Here is a 19,349-nt window from a genome sequence, read left to right as displayed (position 1 = left end):
GACAGTGTGCCCTTTGTTGGCCACATCCTTCTTAGGATGCAGACAGTGTGCCCTTTGTTGGCCACATCCTTCGTAAGACGCAGACAGTGTGCCCTTTGTTGGCCACATCCTTCGTAGGATGCAGACAGTGTGCCCTTTGTTGGCCACATCCTTCGTAGGATACAGACAGTGTGCCATTTGTTGGCCACATCCTTCTTAGGACGCAGACAGTGTGCCCTTTGTTGGCCACATCCTTCTTAGGATGCAGACAGTGTGCCCTTTGTTGGCCACATCCTTCGTAGGATACAGACAGTGTGCCATTTGTTGGCCACATCCTTCGTAGGACGCAGACAGTGTGCCCTTTATTGGCCACATCCTTCGTAGGACGCAGACAGTGTGCCCTTTGTTGGCCACATCCTTCGTAGGACGCAGACAGTGTGCCCTTTGTTGGCCACATCCTTCGTAGGACGCAGACTGTGTGTCCTTTGTTGGCCACATCCTTCTAAAAACCCACTCAGTGAATCTCGGGATAGGTTGGGCTGCGAAGGATCTATCAGGTTGCGCTTTGCGGCCCCTGAACTGGGAGACAGCCATGGACAAAGGGAGTTAATTAATGGAGTTAATTATTAGGTTTCTCACAACCAGGAAGGAATACTATTGGTCTCCATTTACTATTTTTAATACGGCCCTAATTGTAACACATGATAAAAGTATTTTGATATAAAGGGTATTGTACCATCTTCTATCTCGGTTGCAAAAAATATTAATACACTGTAAACATTCGATATACCACCCAGCCTCAGTCGTCTATATCGTGTCATTGTCCCCCAGAAACTTCAGTTGTGCTGTGATTGTGTGCATCGAGTTTTTGTTTTGCCTGAGCTTTTTCTGCACGTATCAACCACCGCACAGATATAATTTGAGGAGGGGTATTTTTTCAGTTAGAGCAGGAAATACAGTGCAATTAAGCAATGTCTTGATGAAGCACTCTGGCACTCAAAGTGAGAATAAAACTGGAAAGTTAATGTCATGGAAAATTATCTGCTGGCATTTATGGCGGAAATGGGTGAACTTTAGTGACACTGATAATAAATGTCAAGTGTGAGTTCGATCATATAAGCGAGTTCAAAGAGGAAAATGCGTCGGTATACCCAGAACAGGGTGTGCTTTTTACCGACTAAATAGAGAAAATAGGCTTTGACTGTTAACTAAAAAGGATGCATGGTGATTTGTATATATTTACAGAAATACATGATTTGAGTCTGTTTGCAGTTTTGAGTTTAAAAATCAAATGAATTTGAAGTTCAGGACGAGTTACTAGGAAGATCGATATTTTTATATTATTACATATACTTGGGATATCGCACCATTCTGTATTTACGACAGATTTCTCATTGAGCACTAACAAGATTCATGAAGCGAAAAAAAAATTCACATCCGCCTCTGCTACAGACACTTAATTCCGAAATCCACCGTTAGCTACACATCCATATTAATTGGCAATTATGTAAGGAACGTGACACTCAAACGCATTTTACAGCGGGATATTGAAGGAGTAGGGCACGTGCACAGGCGGGAATGAATGAATGAGAGTTTTCACTGAACAAATCAGATGAAAATGAAATACGTGCAGCAATGCGCTGAATTTGGTCTAAAAATGTCAAATAAATCTCATTAAAAATACATTACCAAAACACTATAACCACATGATTAAAACGTCCATTATTAGTTCTAATAATTGTTGGAGGTTTAAAGGTATGCTTGTATATAAATGAAAACAGTAATTAATACAAACTCATATTTCACTATAAGTCTCATTAAATAAGATAACTTAATTTAATATAAGAATATTTATTGTCTTTATCAATTGACAAAGAAATTGAAATAATGACCACAATGCCAGAAGTACAGATGTTACTATGACAGCTTGATCATTTTTCCTTAATGTCATCCTGGTTAATGTTGCCATTGTTTGAAAAGAATAGCTGTAGTCGTACTTTGATAGTGGTATTGAAAAGGTTGTTTTTTCCCAGTAATTTAACCACAATTATTCCTAATACGTCCATGGGAAGATAAAATGCCATACGTATTGTATTTCCTAACAGAATGCGTGCACGATGACTGGCTGGAAATGTGTGGGGATATGAAACACAATCAATAGACAGAACAAAAGCTCACAAACACAAATCTGTCATTACTGGCTACGAGAAAATCACAGGCACAATTTCTAGGAGGAACACTACTGCCTCCTACCCCCTCGCTCCTAAAAACCCCAAATTGGTACAATACAGTGATTTAACACTTGGATACGAGGCATTGGCTCACACATCACCTGTCACTCATCAGTACGGGGCTGTGGGGCTCATGGTCTCATGTAAGGAGCAGAAAAATGTACTGATCTGACTTGCGATCAATGAAAAAAAAAGACCTATATGGTGCCATAAGTAAGCTGAGATGCACTGTCAAACCATCTAGCTGTTCTAGCAATTCAAGAACGAGTTCATTACAGTGTCAGTATGGAATCACTGAATAATACTCACTGGCCACAATATTAGGTTCACCTTGCTAATACCAAGCTGGACCCCGTTTTGCCTTCAAAACCACCTTAATTTTTCAATGCATAGATTCAACGAAGTTGAAACATTCCTCAGCGACTTTGGTCCAGTCAGGGTTGGTGGTTGTCCGGCCCGGTCCCATGTGTCTTTTCCCCGTTTGGCCCGCAGGTGTCGCTGGCCATCCTGTTTGGTGTTGCCCGAGTGTGTTTCCCTGCTCCCCAGGCCTCTGTGTGGCTCAATGGGCTGAGCGCGCGGCTCAGACTCAAACATCCCCTCCATCACGAGTCTGAGGCTGGCCCGAGACTCACCTTTTATTTAATATTTTGGTTTTATTGGTCGACAGTGCCAGGGAGGAGAGAAACACCCCAGGGACTGAGGGGCTACAAGACAGAGGGGGGAACGGGATGGCCAGTGACACCTGCTGGCCAAATGAGGACAAGACACATGGGACAGGGTCAGACAGGCACCTGTCCTGACAGTTAATCTTTATTTGAAGCACATTGCTTCTTGAGGACCTGCATTTTTCTTTTCAGTATAACACCAACATCACAGTTTCTGGTCATCTGTCCAATTATGCCACAGGAGCAAACTCCAGGAGACATTGATAGAAACCATTCAATCTTCAGCCTATACCCTGTTATTTGTAAGATCTTTACTCAGCAGGTAAACATTTCCAGCGGAGCTGTCTTCTGTGTAACACAGAACGCTGCTTTCCAACTTGATGCTTTGCAAGAAATGTAGCGTACATGTACAGAATGAAAGAGGTAATAACCTTTGCCTAAACCGTCTGTTAATCCAATTTACTTGACTTGTTGAAGTGCGTTTTTATGGATGCCTGCCAATTTTAAATCGCGCCTGAATGCTTTGCACAAAATATACTACTTTCATAATCATTTAAACCTGCTCCTGGTTACAACGTCTAAAATAATTAAAATGCAAACTAGATCAATGCACTTCATACCTAAAATGACTTTTTAAATTAGCTCCACATGGTAAAGCACAGCACAGTCTGAGATTAGCCTGGAGCTGAAAGAATTGACATTTGATTTATCAGCCGGAAATGCTTTTGCGGACAGTAATCGGGGTATCCATCTCACGCGCTCTCGCCTATCTCTCTCTTACCTCCGTCTGTCTCACTCCCCCCCACCTCCAACAGGCTGCTGGCGGATTGAATCTGTAATTCGACCCAGTGACGCAGAAGAGCCCCCTCACCAGTCTAACGCCGTCAGACTAAGTCTTTCTGCGATCACACTCTTCCTAAAGTGGACGGTGATGGTGACTCTGCTATAATACATCAATGTTGTCAAGGGCATCCGGCTTTAAATTGGAACTGATTTTGATAACGAAGACCCAAGGAGCTTAGGTCTAATGACAGTTCAGGCGGTGATGGTCATGATCAATATCATAATAACTATATGCCCAACAGAATTTTAGAAACCATATTATTAATCTTTATTCAGACAGACAATTCTAGATTACACCGACAATTATACTGTGTATACACAGTGTACCACCTCAAATATCGTTACGGGCCCTCATTTGTTTACAAGCACATCACATCACAACCCTGTAATAGCCTATTACTCAAGGGCGCCCATGAACAAAATGTATGAAACTAACTTTATCGCTCAGTACAATGACGCATCAGCGGTAGAAATGCCATGTGATGGATGTCCCACCCAATAGTGTAAGGGAAAATGACTGACAGCAACAACTGTTAGTCTGAGGTGTGGGTTTAGAATAAATCTGAGTTTATAATTTATCTTGAACGTCTTTAATTTCTGCTTGGTAGCAGTTCTTTCAGGACCATGGATAGCATCCGACTCACCAGAGGAACAAAAAGGCAAAAGTTATTGGGCTGCAGTTGTCTGATATGACGTCTTCATTCTTGTTCACAGTTTTTTCATTCTTTCCATTCTTGAACCGTGATATGTAGCATTTTTTTCTGAAATGAAGCGGATTGTAACCAACCGGAATCATAAATTAAAACGTTTGAGAATCAATAAGGATGCATTTAATTTTGAGTTCACATCAAATTCACATGTAATTTGTGATTTTTACTGACAATTCTGTCCGGCACTAATATATTCACTTACTCGTGACTTGCGTCACGAGTAAGTGAATATAGCAAAATAGCATCGCTCTATTGTTGTTAAGCTTCATTGTGGCGATTAAATCCCTAGATTCTATGTTATGATTTTGGTGTGGAAATTAATTTACTTTTTTCTGAACTTGTGTGGGGTAGCAACCTGAAATATGACATTATATAGTACATGACCAACGGATTTGTTCCACAGTTACACATAACCGTAATAGAATGAATTATTCCATCCTGTATAGATCGAATTGTGCGATATGCGGAGATTAATGACCGTCAGCTCCCCCCGCGTGAAGGTCCATACTTCCCAATCAAGATCAGACAGACAGACAGACACTTTATTAATCCCCGGAGGAAAATTCCGACGTTCGGCAGCAAATAGAAAGACAAAGACAAAAAACAACACTAATACTTAAACATATTAGATCAATTTTGATAAAAAAAATAAGCCTTGCTGTGTACAAGGAATAAATTCTTATGTGCTAAAAATGCAATGTACAAACAGTACAGTAATAAGTAACGACAAATGCGAAATGGATCTACAGACCATTAAAGTGCCAAACATGCAACACAAAGTGACTGTGCAATGATCAATCAATAAATAAACGGATAATTAAACCAAACACACAGACAGATGTATAAAAGAAGGGAATGTGGTTGGTATGCCCTGAAGATAGCCGGAATGATAGACCTGCATGCGGTGTTTGATTGCTTGACCTTCAGAGCACGTAGCCTGTCACTGAAGGCACTCGTCTGTGCCATAAAGGAGGACCAGGATCGAGAAAACAACGCCTGTCCCCTCGTCCCCTGGTCTTCCTTTCTTCCAGTGTTTCCCTTCTCGGTGAAAGCTGTGTGAGGCTAAGGGATAAGACACCTGAACAGTGTCTTCCTCAGGCAGCCCCCCACACCTCCGAAAAAGAACCCATGAGATGCAGTGTCACTTACGGGATCTTTTCATATTTAATCACCCACTGTAACTTTTACTCGCATTGACTTTTCCCGACATCTGCTTGTCTCACCTTTATTTTCATGTATACACGTTAATTTATCATTGCGCATCTTTATTTCTTGTCTCTGCTTCCGCTTCTTGTTCTTGCACCTTTGTCTTGATTGTATGCTTAATTGTATACTTCATGCCACCACCTGCATGAAACACACAGTCCTTGTAATCTTGTCCTTCGCGAGTAAAATGATACTGATTCAGAAATTATTTCAAGTAACAGTTATTCACTTCTATGCATATGTCGCCATCTGCTGGATCTCATTTTAATTTCTTCAAATTAAACACCTGTTTATTGTGGACTCATGTGTAATTTCTGAGTGAATTAATGATCAGTTAATGAAAATATTCACTGTTGTATTCACCACTGAACAAGTCACGTGTTAAATAGGATCGATAATTAAATGTAATTCAATAGTGATCTAATTTGAAATATTTGCTAAATGTAGGCCAAAATATGCATAAACATACGGCGTATGTCTATAAATGACTGTATTTTATACAGCAGTAGATTATTATGGTTTTCTTACTGAATGTTGTGGGGAATACATATCCCACAAATCACTGTTATCGATGTGATACCATTTCCGGTCTCTTCCGAAGCACCAGTCGTAATATATTGATTGACAAAAAAATGAATCGCTCTTTCGCTTTACATCGTCAGCCGTGGTCGGGAAATTAAAGTTTTGATTTTACTAACTTTATTTCGGCGTTTACTGGATTACATTGAATACGCCACTAAGACGAACAAAACTGGGTTTCTATTAGAATTACACTGACTTTGCTGTCTCTGTTAATTCACTTTAATTAGTGATGGAAAACACGCGTTGCTTTGAGAACCGCTATGTCGATTATACTGGAGCTTTGCTCTCGGGACAGGGTAACGAAGCCATAGTGCCTATTGTCATCGCAAGTATAGAGAAGATCATGAAGAAGGTGCCAGTTGACTCAAGTGAATGTGACGGCGGTTTATATGACGGTCCAGCCGGAGTAGCATACATGCTGTACTACGTCTCAGAATGCCCTTTGTTTTCTAAGCAAAGAGACACGTACCTGAAAAACGCGAAACAGATCATTGACGTGTCGGTGAAGTATGTGGATAGGGAGCAGGACAAAAATTTGCGTGTTGCATTCCTGCTCGGCGGTGCCGGGATTTACGCCGTGGCTACGATGGTCTACAAAGCCATGGGCTTTTCGGACTTCGTCAAGCCCCTGACAAAATTTCGAAACCTATGGGAGGTGTGTGCGCCCATCAGTTTTCTGGAGTGCGGCTCGGACGAGCTGTTCGTGGGGAGAACAGGATACCTGTGCGCCGCTCTATTGCTGAAACAGAGGCTCGGGATAGAGGTAAGATGCTGACTGGCAACGCCGTCGAAAGAGGACGGGTGATTACAAGCCGTGCCTAAAACACGACATTTTTGGGTGTGGTTAAAAGATTGCACGCTGCTTTCACAATCTACCTTCAAACCCTCGTACATCACGTTGTTGCAGTACTACTGACAGGGGGCGCAAGCGCTACTTTAAGTAATTCGCGTGACGGCTGGTCGCTGTATGCGCCGGTGTGTATGTATTCTGTTATTAACATTGCGTGTATTCCCAAAAAGAGTTTGCAACCAACCAAGACCCAAATACATATATTTATTCCATTGGAAATGAACGGGAGATTCCCCCTTTGACTGACTTTAGCAGCTTTGAATGTAGGGAGGCAAAAGATGTCCGAAGACAAGCAGTTCCCATGACAACTGCTCCAAACGACATATATTTCATTATTTGCAGCTGGTCATGGCAAACGCGCATCCATCGAAGCGCGTTCTGTCTGCGTGCGTGTTGCTCTCCTATACTAATTTAAGGTATTGCTGAAGTCCCACACCAAATACACACGATTGTCGAGTAATATTAAAGTTATTCTAAGAGGAATGGCGGAAATGTGATAAATCTGTTATGAGATATTTGTGACAGACAATTATCTCGCCAGATTATACATGCCTTAATTTCCTTAATTTTCTTTTGTATATTACTTTCTTACAGATACTAAGTCCAGAACAAATAAAAGCTATCTGCCAGGCTATTATCGAGTCTGGTAAGCAGTACGCAAGAAAGAAGAGGAAACCATTTCCTCTCATGTATTCATATTATGGAACTGAATATTTGGGTAAGAACTGTCGTGATGACTCGATCGAAACTGAAGTAGATATAGGCCTATATTGTGTAGGTCTATGTTGAATGTTTTTTTGACTGTCACCTTTTTAGTAATAACTGCTGTTTCCGTTGGCACTGCCAATTACATGAACATTAATGCAAAACGATTTGAGCTGCAAGATTTCGGAAAAGTGACCAAAGGCGCGTGCTCGTGCTGACGTGCCTGTCCCCCTCGGAGCTTCTTGTTTGTCCTCATACTGAAGCTAATCTTACTCTTCCTTGATAGCACCAGATGACGAAGTCCTTCAGAGGTGAAGATTTAACTTTCACACCAACACAAAGGCCATAGTAAGCAAAGCGATTGCGGCAATGTTTGCATGAAAGCAGCAACATTATGTACCCGATTGAGACTAAAAAAGGTTGCTCAATTAAATTTTGGCAAAACCAAAATAAATACATAAAAATGCTTAAACACTGCATAACATGAACAATAACTGCATGTCATTCACCTAAATCCTACAGCAGCGTTTTATCATTGTCCCTCCATTCATACCTTTCTTTGGAGACATCGCAAGCTACATTTTCCTTCAATTTTTTGGAAGTGCTTCCTGTTTGCGACATCCATATACCAGTCTAAGCGCCCAAACCATTGTCGCACGCAGCCCATCGTAATTTAACTAATCACTGAAAACAGTGTGCGAAATGTCCGACACCCCCGATTAACCCATGAGACCCCATGAAAGCCTCAAAAGCAAAATTTGAAGGGGGTCTCAAGATCAGTATTGCGTAACAATAGGGAGATGGGGACCCCCCCCGAATACTGATGGGTACTTCGCACACTGCCTGAAAAGATCGGTCTACAGCGAGCCGTTTGCTGCGCAGGAGTGAAAAACAACGTATCTCAAGTAAACCAACGCATCAGCATATTCTGATACACCCAGATCTGACCCGCCTGAGCCAACAGCTGCGATTTTCAGCTATATAAAAAAGGGTAAATAAAACGTTACGCGATCGGTGGCGGCTCGGCCCGCTTTGCGAACAGTTTGGCCCCTAACTGAGAAGACCGGTTCACACTCAAGGATATTCGTTTTTATTGCACAGGTGTCTGCATGCTTTTTCTCTCGCCTTGAAAATGACACCGGCCGTATGATATATGATGGGGATGGTTAGTCTCTGCTCTCCGTGTAAATGGGCATGTTTTACTTGAATGTCTGGGAATCAGATGTGCTAACTATTAGTTTAATTAACAGCACTTTACCAAAGTAAATTGACCAGATACTTTCAGAATTTTAATGACCAACTTGTGCCATTTTTCTTATAATCAATCAAGGTGTAAAAACGAGATGAGCCATAAAAAACCTTAGCTTATCTGATCCATTCTAATGGAATGTTGTGGAGTAAAAAGTAAATGTGGAATTATTTTTGTGAAATTGCTGCATCTTATACTAAACCCCTTGTTCACAAAATGTTTATTATATGTCTAAAGCTGGATTGATTTAATCAACATTCAGTTCAAAACAGCTGTGTATATTACCAGTGTTTTGAAATCACAAGAAACATTTTGTGAATGTTGAATTTTAAGGGGCACGATTGAATTTTGTGCTCTCTCTAGTCACTGCGTGTGCGTTTCTGTGTGTGCCCGTCTGTGTGTGCCCGTCTGTGTGTGCCCTTGTGCGTACATGTGCCCCTTTGCAGGTGCCGCCCACGGCCTGTCCTCCATCCTGCAGATGCTGCTGTCTTACCAGGAAGTGTTGTCGGCGGGGGAGAAGGAACTGGTGTGGCAGAGCGTGGACTTCCTGATGAATCAGGAGCAGAGCTGCAACTGGCCAGCCGAGCTGGGCTCCATTATCCAGCGGGAGAATGAGCTGGTACACTGGTGCCACGGAGCCCCAGGTGAGAATCCCACTGTCCTGAGCCACAGGGAGGAAGGCTGCTGGTTCAGATCCCAAACAGGGCCCTTCGTTTGCAGGGTTTAACCCAGATTTCTTCAGTGCAGTATGTCTGGCTCCTCTGTAGTCTTCCTTCCCCCTTCTTTTCAGGCGTGGCCTACCTATTCGCCAAGGCCTATCTGGTCAACAAGAGGCCGCAGTACTTGGACACTTGCATCCGAAGTGGCGAGTTAGTGTGGCAGAAGGGTCTGCTGAAGAAGGGCCGAGGAATCTGTCACGGCGTCGCTGGGAGTGCCTACGTCTTTCTGCTCCTCTACCGGCTCACAGGAAACTCCAAATACATTTACCGCGCACAGAGGCAAGGCAGAGCCGACGTCCTGCTGTGCTAGGAAGGCTGGGTGTTCCTTCATAGATGTACTTCACCGTACTTGTGTTCTCATGTACCCGTTTTACACCATATTCCACTGTTCCAATACTCAAGAACAGAAGTTCGGAGGACGGTCTGTTTATTGAGGAACACCCTCTGAGCAGATCTTGACTGTAGCATTTTCTTTACTGTTTTAATCTGCTTGAATGTTGACTGACTCTCAGATCTCCCTGATCGAATGTTTCCCCATTCTTTTTGCCACAGGTTTGGAGAGTTCATGTTCAGTGATGAGTTCAAGGCCGGCTCCAGTTCCATGAATCGCATTTACAGTCTTTTTGAAGGTCTCTCTGGTACTGTCTGTTTCCTCGTGGATCTCCTGCACCCTGACAAATCGGAGTTCCCGCTCTTCAGTGTCTTTGTCTAGGTCGCAGCGGGAGTGATCAGGAGATGTGAGCCGTCGTCTTGAGCTTAAGTCAAAAACTGGCGACTTCTTAGAGCTGTTTCACTGTCTTAGTGGCTGTAGTTGCTTGACGTTGCCACAGTAAGAAACATTATGAGGATGTTTTGAAGCAACTGTGATTTTATATATGGTGGAAGAATGTTAGAAAAAATCAGATATGGTAAAATATCCTAAATCAGGAAAAATGTTTTTCCAGGCTTTCCACTTAGGCTGTGCACATGGGGCTGCTGAACAACATCTCAAGTTACCTTCAAGCAGCCCACAGTAGAGGGCGCTCTGGGAAATAAGAGCAGTGCCCTCCATTAGATAGCTCAGTGCTGTTTGGCTACGACCCTCCGAATGCATTTAAACGGGGCTCCTATGCAGCAGGGGACAGTTTGGGAAAATTATGGAATTTGATTTTGGTATTTAAGTCTGGATAAGTATGGATAAGGGAAGGAAGTATGCAAATGTTTTGGTGACGATTGCAATAAATTGGCCTACACTGTCAGAAATAAAGAGCAGCAGTTCATACCTTTGCTTGTCACTGGAGCTGCACCCTTGAGGATCTGTACTCTATAGCTGTAGGTAAATGTACCTTTTAAGGTACAGAAAGACTATGAGGAACATTTTTGTACCATTAGGGGTACATTAATGTTGTTTGTTTCTTGGGGATGTTCCTCAGAGAGAGGGCACAGTCCTAGTGACAAGCAAAGGTACAAATTGGTACTCTTTTTTTTTTTTTCCTGAAAGCGTACTATAGGTATTCTAAAATATGAAAAAAAAAATCTGAATTTACTTATATTTTTGATGAAGTCACCAGTGTGAGCTGGTTGTCACAGGGTGACCACTGAAGGGCAGCATCTCAACCCAAGGCCTGTGGGTGTCTGTGGGGTGCATGATCTCCAGCAAGTCTGGAAACGTATGGCATATATGGTGTAGAACCCTGTTTTATACGGTATAACACCTAATTATCACAAGGTAGACACCAAATGAACTGTGACGGACTCGCGTTTTGGACTGACTCACAGTGAACCTTGTGCTGACCCTCCAAGACCCCCAAGCTGTAAAATAAGACGTTAACGCACCATTAATGCAACCAAAAGAATGGAAGTGGTAGTGTTGGTACACGTCCGTGAGACCTCTCCAAGTGTGTCACTGCAAATAACGTTTATGCAGCTATCCTGAATAGTGCAGTAAGTGAACCTGGATCGTGAAGCCAGATTTGCTGGATAACTAGATAACTTACTGGATTTATGGTACCCCAGTTTAAATGGACTTTATCTTTGTTTACTACCACAGAGCCCAAACCCATACACCTAGCATATCCTACCAACCCTAAAACTCAGCTTTATAATACAAGCCCAGTGGCTTTTTAAAAAGGGTTTTGGCCTTACTTAATAGCTGCGGAGTCATTTTTCAGATAAAATTCACATTATAAAATATTTGTATGCAGTTAGGTATTCAGTTTAAGTGGGGCTAGGGTTACATAAAGCAATTTCTATAATCTATTTGGCAGAATGCTTTGTAATAGGCCACAATAATTTTTAAATATTGTGTTCTACAATTCACAAATATATGTTTAAATCACTTATAATTAGTTTATCAAATGAGGTGTTTGTATCATATAGCTATGTTGTATTTGCTGTAATTCCTGCTAGTTGCCTTTGAAATTGCCGAAAGACTGATTAAATTAAGAATAATAGCATTTACGAAATAATAAATTATGTGATGTCTCTAACCTTCTAAGTCCATTTAGTTGTAATTTGAAATTTGTTCTGAAATTTGTTCTGTTGTTACATTATTTTATATTAAGTTGTAAATATTTAGATGGATTATTTATTTAGTAGAATGGCTGTTACGTCTGGTTTATACCTAGATTGCAAATAGACATTGGCGTGCTTATAATGATACTTTAGATTTAGTGAATATTTAAAATGTGGATCTTGGACTAATAAAGTGTTGGATTCTCATCAATGTGTCTCTAAAAATGATGATGTCTGTATATAAAGTTTAATGAGTAACAAACGCGATTTGCAGTTATTATTGTTGTCAATAATAATAATATATAAAAAACAGCGGGCCATAGCACTACATGCTTTGGATCCTAAATAATAGAAACAGCTGAAATTTCATTATAATAATTAAGATTTTAGATATGAAAATTGGTCGTGAAGAGTGGCGCAGTTAGAGATGAATGCATAGGGGGGCTGAGGCTTTACTTGGGGACTGAAACATTTAACGACGCGTTTCTAGCTATTGAAAAAAGTCGTTTACTTGGGGGCTTGACTTATTTTTTAAAGGTATATTGGCATCGGGGAGGTAAAATACTCGGGGACCTAACGACGTCCATTAGAACATGTGCACTTCGCATATTCAGATAGCGCCACCTACTTACTCTAAGTAGTAAAACCGTCAGAGGGGGGTAATCATACAGAGGACGCGGCAGTGCTGCGTCCGCGTAGCGCACTGGTACCGCCGGTGAGAGGCGTCTTCCCGCTTTCCCCATGGCCTTGTGGAAATGAGACTGCCGAGCTCAATCTTTGTGTCTGTCTCTCTGTTCATCGCCGAGACGGTGGCTGCCCTTTACCTCAGTACCACGTACCAATCTGCAGGGGACCGGATCTGGCAGACACTCACGCTCCTCTTCACGCTTGTGTCGTCGGCTCTAGTGCAGCTCACACTGATTTTTATCCATAGGGACCTGATCAGGGACAGGCCGTTCGTGCTGCTGCTGCACATCCTGCAGCTGGGACCTATAGTAAGGTAGGCGACACGCGTGAGCAAACGGCCACCGCTGTGTAAGTTTCACCATGGGGTGCTGCGGGTCTTTGCGATGGGCCGTTTTCTTCGCGCCGCTCGGATCACAGGTAATTCTGCATACAACTCAAACTTGTCTATTAGTGCATTTTGGGGCGGGATAATTAATGAAATGGTGTTTCTTTTAATACCTGCGTTACGGTCACAATAATCGTAAAAACAACGACAGAATATTAACATCACTGCGTATACCGAAGGCAGTTTATAATCAATTATCTTTTCCACGCTCCTGTTCATTTTATAAAATCCAAACCGGTTTACTTGTGTATCTCCCAGGACTTTAAACGTCCCGGGTAAGTGTTGCGGTAATGCTTGGTAAATTCATATTTAGATGGTCGCACTGACCATCAGTTTCACCTCCACCTCGCGGGTGAGTAAGAGTAGTTTATTTAAGTCAGACCGGTGTTGTATTTCCATGTAAGTTTAATTGAGACATTGACACCGTTATTAGTTTTTTTTGTTTTTTTTTTTAAGTGAGGATACTGGAGCAGCATGCTTAAGTTTCTCATGCCGGGTGCCAGGTGTGACCCTTCATTAAGGCTGCCTGAGCTCTGCTATCAAGTTGGTTGTAAATTTCCCCGATCGGCTAAGGGCCGGTGTCATGCTGAATGTTACTCCATAATTACTCCACTCATGGTCCGGCCATCTGTTCCACTCCGCTGGAATCTGCTTGACATTTATTGCTAAATCTATATGTCCTACATAGAGCCAAACACGAGAGAAGCAACTTTTTTTCTTCTTATTGTGTACAGACAATTTTCATTCCAGGAACTATTACAACAGTTGTTTATATCAGTTTCACAGTATCTTAGGTGTGTTTACCTTATGCACGGCGTCGGCTTTATTTCACCTAACAGATGATCGGGCTCAGTTGCTGAGTTTAGCCAGTTGATCGGGATGGTGCTTAATATCAGTCCTGTCTAACTTGTGACCACTGAAGCTCCCTGCATTCTGAAGTAGGGGTGTTGCGGTTTATTAACAGAAATAAGCTTTGTGTCTGAAAAAATGCAAACAATGACATCGATCCGCCGCTACAAACCGCAGTTTTACAGGGCCGTGAATTCAGCTTGCAGCTTGGCGTTTAGATCACCGGTGACAGCAACCTGTTTATCAACACGAGGTCAGTATGGACAGCGTGTCATTTAGGCTGTATTAAAAATAATTTTGATAATAATGATAATTTATACACTCCAGGGTGCGTGTTAAAAAATTGCAGCAATGTAAGGAGTCTGCTTAGGACACAATGGTGATTTCAAAAAGCGGTCGTGCCGCAGGGCAATAGAGCACAGATATCTAGATTAGATGTTCACATCTGCTTTGTGTTTACTTTAGTATTGTATAGCAAAGGCTTGCAGGTTGTATCAGCATCACGCCCTTTGCGATGTTTTTTTTTGAAAGTGCGCCGCAGATTCGTCTCTGCAAAGCTGTTAAAACAAGACCCCCGGGCAAATCGCTTCTGGACGACACTAATAACTGCTTTTTGTATTTGAGTTTGACAAATGAAAGCGTCATTTAACTACTAATTTGTTTTAATATATGCAAATTCCATTTATCAAATGGCTGGAATTTGTTTACTGAACAGAGACTGGTTGTCATTTTCAAACAGAACGATGCGCTTTATAATGCGGCGCTCTTTAACGTCCGGAGTCAGATGGATCGTCACGGCAGGTCTCAGGGCTGGTGTTGTCGTTGCAGGTGCCTGGAGGCTTTCTGCATCTATGGGAGCATGGGAAAGGTGGAGGAGCCGTACGTCAGCATCACCAGGCTGAAGCGAATGCCCCACGGCGGCCCGGCTGAGGAGGTGGAGCGGCAGGTGGGGCAGGCGGAGGGTAAGCTGGTGGTGCACCGGGCAGCTTTCTCCCGAGCCTCCGTCGTCCAGGCCTTCCTGGGCTCTGCCCCCCAACTGACTCTGCAGCTGTACATCTGCGTGCTACAGCGAGGCGTGTCTGCCGGCAGAGGTAAGCAGCAGCATATAGCATCCTGGGAGCCGTTAATCTGCTATCCTGCCATCGCTAGTGTGTTTGATGTTGGATAAATATATTTGAATGTGTAACAGCTTCATCTCCTTAGTTACTCACAGATCTGAGCACGAGGCTCCAAAATCAGTTACTCGGTCTGTTACACCCACCTCTCTCACCCTCGTTCCTTTCAGGCGTGCTGATGGTGATCTCGCTCCTCTCCATTGTGTACGGCGCCCTTCGCTGCAACATCCTGGCCATAAAGATAAAGTACGACGACTACGAGGTTGACGTGGGGCCCGCGGCCTACCTCTGCATCTTCCTGTGGCGCAGTTGCGAGATCGCCACGCGGGTCGCGGTCCTGGTGCTTTTCAGCTCCGTGCTGCGGTCCTGGATGATGCCGGTGGTGCTCGCCAACTTCCTGGCCTTCTCCTCCTACCCCTGGCTGCTGTTCTGGAGAAGCCGATGTCCCTTCCCAGAAAACGTAGAGAAGACGTTGACGCGGGTTGGGACCACCACGGTGCTGGGCCTCCTCACCTTCCTCTACGCCGGCATCAACATGTTCTGCTGGTCGGCGGTTCAGCTGCAGCTGAGCGACCCAGACCTGATCAACAAGTCACAGAACCGGTTCCGCATGGCAGCGTATTATGTGATCCGCTTTTTAGAGAACGCTGCCTTGCTCCTGCTGTGGTACCGCTTCCGCACAGATGTGTACCGCCTGGTGTGTGCGCCGCTGCTTCTACTGCATCTGCTGGCTGGCTATGCCGTGGCCATCTTCTTCATGCTGATCTTCTACCGGTTCTGCCACCCTTGCAAGAAGCTCTTAGCCTCCAGCGATTCCCGGGGCATCCTGGGATTCGCCCCCTTCCTCTGCCCACCCTGTGGACCCCGCCAACGAGAGGAATCCGCAGAGAGCCACCCCGGCTCGTCTGAAAATGACAACACGCACGACTCTGCGACGTCAGCCACCTCCTTGAGTCCTGTAACCTTTGACAGCTTTAGAGGTCTCCAGCGCCCCCTAGAGGAGCTCTAATGTGGAGAAAGGGCTTTATGGTTCCCTAGGATCAGCTGCTTTTATGTGACACTTTCTGGTCCTTGTGGGCTTGTGGCCCCTCGGTCAGGCCAGCGCCAGCATCGTCGGCCCGGAAGGCACTTGGTGCTTCCATGCACTCCGAGAGACGCAGCTGTTCTCTATATCCTGGTAGGCAGGACAGTCAGTGGCACAGTTAGTGACATTAGGTGGCACTAATGTCACTAACATTAGGTGGGAAAAGATATCTAATTTTAAAAATATTTACATTTCAGGAAATTATACAGTGGGGGTGGCATGGTGGTGCAGTGGTTTGCACTGTCACCTCACACCTCTGGGACCAGGGTTCGAGTCTCTGCCATGACTCCATGTGTGTGGAGTTTGCATGTTCTCCCCGTGTCATCATGGGGTTTCCTCCCCCAGTCCATATAGCATGCTGAGATTAACTGGAGGTGGACCCCCTGCAGCCCAGCATCGGACAAGCCGGTACGGGAAACATTATGCTTCAAAATTTACTCTCATATTACGAGATATTTTATATTTTTAAAGCCATTTTCTCACCATCCTAGGAGTGAAACCGGAGATTTGTGGATTCACCCTCTGATGTGACCTAGAGACATTTCCTATTCGTTATGTATTCAAAGTTCATCGGAGAGTAATATTTATGCGCTCTGCAAATCCTCAGCAATTTTCTGATCTCAGCGTCAACATCCCCAGAATATATTGCCGGCTTTCTGTCAGCTGATGATGGTGTTTAACTTTTCAAAGCAACTTTCCACATAATTGCACAAGAACGGCTTTACTGAGTATCAAATAAAACCCTGTGATCTGTAAAACCCGAAACTTCACATTCTTTACATCCAATGCATGTAAAAAGCACTTTGTGGATGAAATTCCTCCTCAAGAAAACAACATGAATTAACATTAATTACTTTCTATTCTTGTTTAAGGCATGCAGTTACATGAATACTATTATCATTCCCAGAACTGAACATTACTTTTAAATGTAGAATTATATTAATTCACTTTATTATATAAATATGTTACAGCATAGAGAAAATTGAATCCTGAACTATATTTATGGTTTAATATAACTGTATTATATTTTTCACTAATTTTATTTTTGCATTGAAACAATATGTCTTTGGGGGTGGGGGGGGGGGCTGGTGAATGAGGCACTTCTTACGCCTCCTCATCCGATGGTCTGTAGCATTTGGGTTTCGCAAGTTTATTTTATACTGCTTAAAACTAATATCTAAGTGTCCCTAACCTCTGTTTTCATCTGGATATAATACTGATTATTTCACTTGGCTTGTCAAAAAATACAATTTTTGGTTTGCTCACCACTCTCAAAGTGTTCACCTCCATTAGAGCTTAAGAAAGATTAAATATTCTGCATCATATTCTGCTCCAAAAAGCAGGATTTCTCAGTTAGCTGGGATAACTTAAAGTTAGAAGTCATGATCGTCCAATAGGAATGCTCCTTCCCTAAACTGTTATTGGACAATCATGATCGTCCAATAAGAATGCTCCTTACCTAAACTCTTATTGGACAATCATGATCGTCCAATAGGAATGCCCCTTACTTAAACTCTTATTGGACAAACTGACCCAGCTAACTGAGAATCCCTGCTTTGTGGAACACACCCCTGATCACATGGTTGATATTATGTCTCCACACTCAGATATAAGACGCAGCCCATTTTACTCACTGGTTCAGCTTACTCTGTTTTCCCTCACAGATTTATTGATATGCGGTCATCACTATTTATGAGACCAAGAACTTAAAAATGGTATCTGGCATTTGTAAAATATAAAGTATTTTTTGCGATAGAGCCATATTTATTTTGAAATATTTGTTCATATTATTTATGGGATTTTACTTGTATGAATTTATTTTAATCCAGTTTATTAGTACTAAGTTTAAATGAATGTATAATTTTGTGATGTAATTTTATTTTTCTGACACCTAGTGAACAAAAAATGTGCAATTGTTTGAATCTCAGACTTTAAATGTTAAACAAGTAAATTTAAAATATAAAAGCACGTCCCGGCCTTTGTGCTATTACTGTAGCCCTTCTCCATAACTAACGGCATATGTGATGGTTAAACTTATTATTTTATTGTTAGAAAACATTCCATACTATGAAGATATAGCAAGGATACAATTAAATGCACATTGCTTGAGTACTTGGTCAACAGCAGGGAACATTGTTTGTTTTCCTGATGTTATGCTCCAGCACCCTGTATGGCTTTTGGCGCAAACGAAAGGAAAAGCAAATTTCATAGAGTTAAAAAATGTCATTTTAATTAGCTGCGAAGGGCTGGAGTCCTACCCTAGGTTATTCCCTGCCTTTACCCCCATTGTTACCAGATAGGCTCTGGACCCCCGTAATGCAGTGAAGGGCAAGTGGTGTAGATTAACTGTTTTGATTCACATTTTAATTCTGAGAGTAGCATTTTATTCTTCCGATTTATTATTTTATCATGCTAAAAGGCTGTGTTACCTGTAACAACAGTGTGTATTTGGGTTCTGCCTTGTGCTGCCCTTTACGAAATATGCACGTAAGTATGCAAGTAACTTTTGTATGTTTTCTGAACTGGTCCCTGTATTGTGGCATACCATAAATAATTTGGCATATACAGTACAATTATACTGTATTTATATTCTCATATTTTGATGTTGAACTTTAGCTTTTGAGCTTGTGCCTTAATGATAAATAAAAAACACATTCATGTCTAAGCCGTTCATGTGACTTGTCTTACAGGGTAAGTTGGTGGGTGGGGGTCTGTTTAATTTGTGAGAGACCATGTGTTGCCATAATTACTAGGCTCTGCACCAGGATCACTGTCTCTCCTGGCCCCCCAAGCCCCATCCGAGACAAAGTGAAATTGGCAGAGGTGGATAGTTTGCATCCAGAAAGGAAAAATCCAGACCAAGATTTTATTTCAACCAGTTAGCTGAGTACTCTGTGTCTGGCTTTATACTTAAGAGAAAACGGTCCTTGTTGGTTTTTGGCTGAAAATAATTTTCTGGTCTAGATATGTACTTTGTGCACCTGAACTATCCACCCC

At 42.6% G+C, this 19,349-nt stretch overlaps 2 protein-coding genes across 3 annotated transcripts; both read left to right on the top strand.

The window, feature by feature from the left end:
* The first annotated feature begins 6,236 nt into the window (after positions 1-6,236).
* Positions 6,237-12,494, top strand: LOC111838168 (lanC-like protein 3). Its single transcript, XM_023800846.2, has 5 exons — positions 6,237-6,979; positions 7,661-7,784; positions 9,467-9,664; positions 9,811-10,018; positions 10,292-12,494. The coding sequence occupies exons 1-5, from the start codon at positions 6,446-6,448 to the stop codon at positions 10,449-10,451; spliced, it is 1,224 nt and encodes a 407-aa protein (XP_023656614.2). The 5' UTR covers positions 6,237-6,445; the 3' UTR covers positions 10,452-12,494.
* Positions 12,495-12,864: 370 nt separating this feature from the next.
* On the top strand, positions 12,865-19,013 carry LOC111838199 (endoplasmic reticulum membrane adapter protein XK-like). 2 transcript variants are annotated; one of them, XR_002836826.2, is made up of 4 exons: positions 12,865-13,232; positions 14,982-15,244; positions 15,439-16,445; positions 16,550-16,565. XR_002836826.2 is itself a non-coding variant. In XM_023800930.2 (3 exons), exons 1-3 carry the CDS (start codon positions 12,988-12,990, stop codon positions 16,275-16,277), a joined length of 1,347 nt encoding a protein of 448 aa, XP_023656698.2. In that variant the 5' UTR covers positions 12,865-12,987; the 3' UTR covers positions 16,278-19,013. The 2 variants fall into 2 exon arrangements, 1 of the variants encoding a protein (XP_023656698.2); XM_023800930.2 differs by having other exon boundaries at positions 15,439-19,013.
* The last annotated feature ends 336 nt before the right edge of the window (positions 19,014-19,349 follow it).

The sequence above is a fragment of the Paramormyrops kingsleyae genome, chromosome 1, assembly GCF_048594095.1.
Source record: "Paramormyrops kingsleyae isolate MSU_618 chromosome 1, PKINGS_0.4, whole genome shotgun sequence".
NCBI lineage: Eukaryota > Metazoa > Chordata > Actinopteri > Osteoglossiformes > Mormyridae > Paramormyrops > Paramormyrops kingsleyae.
Note: the sequence above shows the minus strand (reverse complement) of the source record. Positions and strands in the feature narration are given on the sequence as shown.

Bases quoted from the DNA above. Each gene is read 5' to 3' on its own strand.
- LOC111838168 (XM_023800846.2), top strand. From the start codon at position 6,446: ATGGAAAACACGCGTTGCTTTGAGAACCGCTATGTCGATTATACTGGA. The intron at 9,665-9,810 runs GTGAGAATCCCA...CCTTCTTTTCAG, and splicing joins CTGGTGCCACGGAGCCCCAG to GCGTGGCCTACCTATTCGCC. The intron at 10,019-10,291 runs GCAAGGCAGAGC...TTTTTGCCACAG, and splicing joins TACATTTACCGCGCACAGAG to GTTTGGAGAGTTCATGTTCA.
- LOC111838199 (XM_023800930.2), top strand. From the start codon at position 12,988: ATGAGACTGCCGAGCTCAATCTTTGTGTCTGTCTCTCTGTTCATCGCC. The intron at 13,233-14,981 runs GTAGGCGACACG...TTGTCGTTGCAG, and splicing joins CAGCTGGGACCTATAGTAAG to GTGCCTGGAGGCTTTCTGCA. The intron at 15,245-15,438 runs GTAAGCAGCAGC...CGTTCCTTTCAG, and splicing joins AGGCGTGTCTGCCGGCAGAG to GCGTGCTGATGGTGATCTCG.